The sequence below is a fragment of the Alligator sinensis genome, unplaced genomic scaffold (genome assembly GCF_000455745.1).
Source record: "Alligator sinensis unplaced genomic scaffold, ASM45574v1 scaffold1186_1, whole genome shotgun sequence".
Classification (NCBI taxonomy): Eukaryota; Metazoa; Chordata; order Crocodylia; family Alligatoridae; genus Alligator; species Alligator sinensis.
Window position 1 is genome coordinate 109322 of NW_005843233.1, and position 4830 is coordinate 114151.

Consider the following 4830-nt stretch of genomic DNA (forward strand, 5'->3'; position numbering starts at 1 on the left):
CTTCTTCTTTTTCAGACTAATCAGAGTCCACCAGAGCCTCAAACAGCTGAGCAGCGAGGCGGCATCTGAGGACAGAGGCAGTGTCACCAGCACCATGTATCTCACACCCACCTGGGGAATGCCACAGCTGGGCTGGGCTGGGCTGGGCTGGGGGATCAGGCTGGGGCTGGGACCTGAGAGCCAGGGTGTCAGTCATTGCTGGGTCATCCCAGGGCCGCCACTGGTGGAGGCTGCTCCTGCTGCCCTGCCTCCACCCACGTTCTGTGCAGTGGGGCTCGGCAAGGAGCCCAGTGGTGTGGGGGCTTTCTTTCACTCTCTTTACATCAGGGCAGCCCCCAGGCTGCCAGAATAAACATGGCAATGTTGACATTCATGCTCTCTGGTCCCTTTCCTTCCCTGGCCTGGCCTGCTCCAAGCCCCTGTTCTGCCCTATGCCAGGTGCTGCACATTGTAGGGAAGGAGAAGTCGGGTCTCTTGGCTGTTTCCTCCTCCTTGCACAACTGCTGGCCCCTTGGCAGTCCTTTCCGGTGACCCCCAGGCAGACTGGCACTTGATGCCATAGTGGCAGCTCCCTACATGTCCCCTCAGCCAGGCTGCTCCCCTGCCTGCTAGCTCCCTCCGGCACACTGGGAGTCCCCAGCCAGGGCAGGGCTGAGGTGGAGGCCAGTCATGCACTGCTTGGCCCCATGAGGGCACAAACTCCCTGTGATGTACTTGGTCAATCCAGGACTGAGGCTGCTGCCCACACATGCAGCCCTCCTCCCTCCTGTGCACCTGCCTTGAGGAACACATGTGGCTGAATCTGGGGCAGGCAGGCATTGCCAGGTAATGGTGCAAGACCCAGAAGGAGGGATGATCCACAGCACACAGCCACCAGCCGGGAGTCAATAGCCATGAGGAAAGCAATGGGGAATGCCCAGGGGCTGCACATAGGATGTGGGGGGAGGGCAGCTGCTGGCCCTGCCGGGATGTGCCTCAGCCCCCCTTGGATAAAGGGGGCTGGGTGAGCTACATTCTCACGTGCAGTGCCAGCACGGAGCATTTGGGGGTCTCAGTGTGAGCAGGTTTTCTGAGAAGCTCCTTCACTGGACAGCTCCGTGCCCTTTCACCCCAGGGCAGAGGGCAGCGTGAGCCTGGCCACAGGGCTGGAGACTGCCCTGATCTGCTTGCTGTGACTTTATGTTGCATCATGTACGAGGAGAGCTGTCCCCAGGGGAGACCAGAGATTTGTCTCTTGGTGCAAGTGCAGCTTCCTGGGCCTGAGGAAGAGTGCGGGTCTGAGAGTCAGATGGGGGAGAAGGAAAAGTCCCAGGGGTCAGAGCAGAGCCCAAGTGAGCACGGAGGGAGCTGGAGGGCACTAGGAAGACAGGCTGTTCTGGAGCAGACTCTGCTGTGCCACCAGGCACATCAGCAGCACTCTGATCCCCCCTCATTAAAAGAGGAAATCCCAATGTCTTCCTGGGAGTTTTTTCTTCTTTTATTTATTTATTTATTTTTTTTTAGTTTCCATATTCCATGCCAAATTAGCCAAATCAAATCCAAATCTGTGAGTCAGTCCAGAATTATAAGTGGCCCTACTACTGGCAAAAATTCTCCACCCCCATCTGGGTCTTCAGATGCTTCCAAATCCTTTGGTGGACATCCTACATGCAGGCCCAAACCCAGAGGCTTTGGGTTTGGATGCCCTTGTGAGTTGCTTGCCCTCAGCCACATGGGCAGCTGCAGGCAGGGATCACACAATTTGATCTCCATCCTTGTCCTGGCAGCTCTTGGGGTAGAGCAGGGAAAGTAGAGCAGGGAAGGGATGGGGGAAGTAAGTCATGGGGGTGGAGGGAGGAGCCAAAGATGAGCGAGTACTTACCTGGCAATAAGTTCTCACCTTCGGCTTCCCCCCCCCTCTACCTTTTGCTTTCCTAATATCTACCTACTTACATTCTCACTGAGACCCTGTCAGGCTTTTACCTTCTCTCATTCCTTGGAGTCCCAACCCAGCAGAGACTCCCTATGCCTGGCTTCCACCCTGTGCACACACTGGAAGGGCATGGAGTGGCATGTGCACTGGCTCTGTGTGGGGCAGGGCTGGCTTCTACTGCAGGCTGGGGCCAGGGCAATGCCAGGCTCTTCCTGACAGTGGTGTTGGGTCATGCTGTGCTCAGGGCAGGTGGCGATGGTGGCACAGGGAGGTGAGCTTGAGGGGGCTATGGTGAATTGTGGGGTGGCTGCAGCCCCTCCATAGTCCCTCTCCCATCACTGCCACCACCTGCCCTGAGTGCAGCATGGCCCAGCCCCCCTCTTCAGGAAGAGCCTGGGGTTGCCCCAGCCCCAACCCATAGCTGCAGACCACCCAACCCCACCCCACCCCACCCCACACATGCCCCCATGACTCCTGGGGTGTGCGCTCCCCAGGCAAGCCACTCATGGCTCAGTCCTGTGCCCCACCTGTGCAGCACCTGCCCCAGCCCCACTACCTGCCTCACTACTGCATGCACACCCCTCCCCACCCCTGCTGCAGTCACCAAAAGCCTGTGGCTGGGCTGCCTTGTAGCTCTACCACTCCCTATGTTTGGGGAGGCTAAGCACCATTAGTCCCCTCCCCCTTTCTGAGGCCCATGGCTTCCGGTGATGAGGTTAGCAAGGTTCAGTGCTTGTTAAAAGGCTACAATGGGTGCTTCTGGAAAGATCTCTTTAAGAATTGGATCTTCTTCTAGTCTGGGTTGCAATTGTTTGAGGGTTCTCCATGTAGGTTCCAGGGAAGGATGATACGTCATAACTAATGGTGTGTGATTTGTGGGGATTTTCTTCCCATGGTATCTGGGTGGCTCTTTCAAAAGTGCAAGCTATCTCTTTGGATGAGTGTCCGTGTTGGCTGAAGGCCCTTTTGAGATTTGTGAGGTGGGGATTACAGGTATTCTCACTGCAAATTCGGTAGTACCAGAGAGCTTGGCTGTATATTACAGCTTACTGCAATTTACAGTAAAGATAAATTTATATATATAAAAGAGGTAAAGTTTTACACACACTGTCACACACACATATATATACACGCACACATATATATACACACACACATATACACAGAGGACAGAGACCTGCATCTGGCCCCGCGCCCTCCCCACACTACTCCAGGTGCAGCCCCACTCCCCCGCACCTCCCATCACTGCTCTGGGTCCTGCCGCACTCCCTATGCAACTGCTTCTCTGGGTCCTTCCTTGCTTCCCTCTCCTCCCACCACCACTCTGGGTCATTCCCTGATTCCCATGCTGCTCTGGGTGATACCCTGCTCCACCCCCTGCCTTCCCACACATTGAGGGGAGCATGGTGGGTGTCTGCATTGTGAGGTTGGCAAGTGGCCACGGGGCATGGTGCAGGGGGTGCTCACTGGTTCTGTGGTGTGGGAAGTGACCCCAGGGTGTGGTGCAGAATGTGCACAGTGGTGTGGTGCATGACCACAGGGAGTTGTGCCGGGAGTGGTCATGGCATGGGGAATGCCTGCTGGCTGCAGCTGCATGGTGCCAGCAGTCCCCCCAGGGGGCGGCGCAGGGCTCGTGAAGGGGTGTGGCGCAGAGAGTGGCCCTGTGGCGTGGAGCAGGGTGCATGGGCGGGGCATGATACATGGCTGCACGGGGTGGGGGGGGGATGCACGGCCACAGGGGGTGGCACCATGAGTGTTCATTGGCTCCTTGGTGCATGACGAGGCCCCAGGGTGTAGCATAGGGTGCATGGGGTGGGGTGGGGTGTGACTGCAGGGAATAGCTCAGGGAGCAGCCACAGCGCAGGAAGCATTCACTGGCTGTGGCCGCATGGAGTGGGCAGTGGCCCTGGGGTGTGGCATGGGGCATGCGAGGGGTATGGCTCAGGGTATGGTGTGGGGAGCACCCAATGACTGTGCCTGCATGGCACAGGGAGCAGCCCCAGGGCATGGTGCAGGGTGTGCAGGGGGTGTGGTGCATGACCCGGGGGAGTAGAGCAGGGAGCAGTCATGGTTCAGGGGTGCAGGGAATGCCTGCTGGCTGTGTGGCAGAGGCAGCAGGCCCAGTGTGTGGCACAGGGTGCATGGAGTGGGGTGCAGGGCATGGTGTGGGGAATACCCGCTGCCTGTGCCTGCATAGTGTAGGGAGTGGTCCTGGCATGTGGCGTTGGGTGTGCAGGGGGGAGTTGCACATCCCCAGCTGGGGGATGGGGGGTGCAGCTACAGGGTGTGACATGTGGAGCAGCCTTGGGGTGTGGCACAGGGCACATGGTGATTGGGGTGTGTGGCTGAACAGGGGGGGCATGGTATGGGGAGCAGCCAGGGAGGAGGGATCACCCACTGGCTGCGGCCACGTGGTGTGAGGCATGATCCTGGGGTGTGGTGCAGGGCACATGGGGTGTAGTGGGTGAGGTGATTCACCCTGCCCCATGGCTGCGTGCTGCAGTGGCTGCCTACCTCCACCCCCCAAACCCACTCCCCACACGGCACCCTGCAGCTGCTATGCCATGCTCTGCCCCATGCACCACAATCCCTGTGCTGCTGTGCACCCCATGGCCACAACCAGAAGGCACTCCCTGTGGCAGAAATGCCACCGTCGGTGCCCCTCTCCAGAGATCTGTCTCAGCCAGCCTGAGAGGCTGCTGTTGAATCCCTCACAGCGGGGATCTCCCACATTGTCTACATGACAAAAGCCTGGCACCTGGGAGGCGATGCTCTGGTCACCTGGGCAGGGGGGAAAGGCCCGGCCCTGTGCGCGGGCCCAGGTAGCCAGGGATGCTTGGGAGATTGGTCGGCTTGTAGCCAGTATTGGCATCTTCGACTGGACCGGCTGCTGAGGTCAGAGAGGTTATTTAAGGGCC

At 58.6% G+C, this 4830-nt stretch overlaps 1 protein-coding gene across 1 annotated transcript in view; it reads left to right on the forward strand.

Annotated features, from left to right (window-relative positions):
* The first annotated feature begins 2167 nt into the window (after nt 1–2167).
* LOC112548518 overlaps nt 2168–4830 on the forward strand; it is a 19502-nt gene continuing 16839 nt past the window's right edge. The window contains 1 exon segment of the mRNA XM_025194525.1: nt 2168–2183. Coding sequence (XP_025050310.1) covers nt 2168–2183 — 16 coding nt within the window.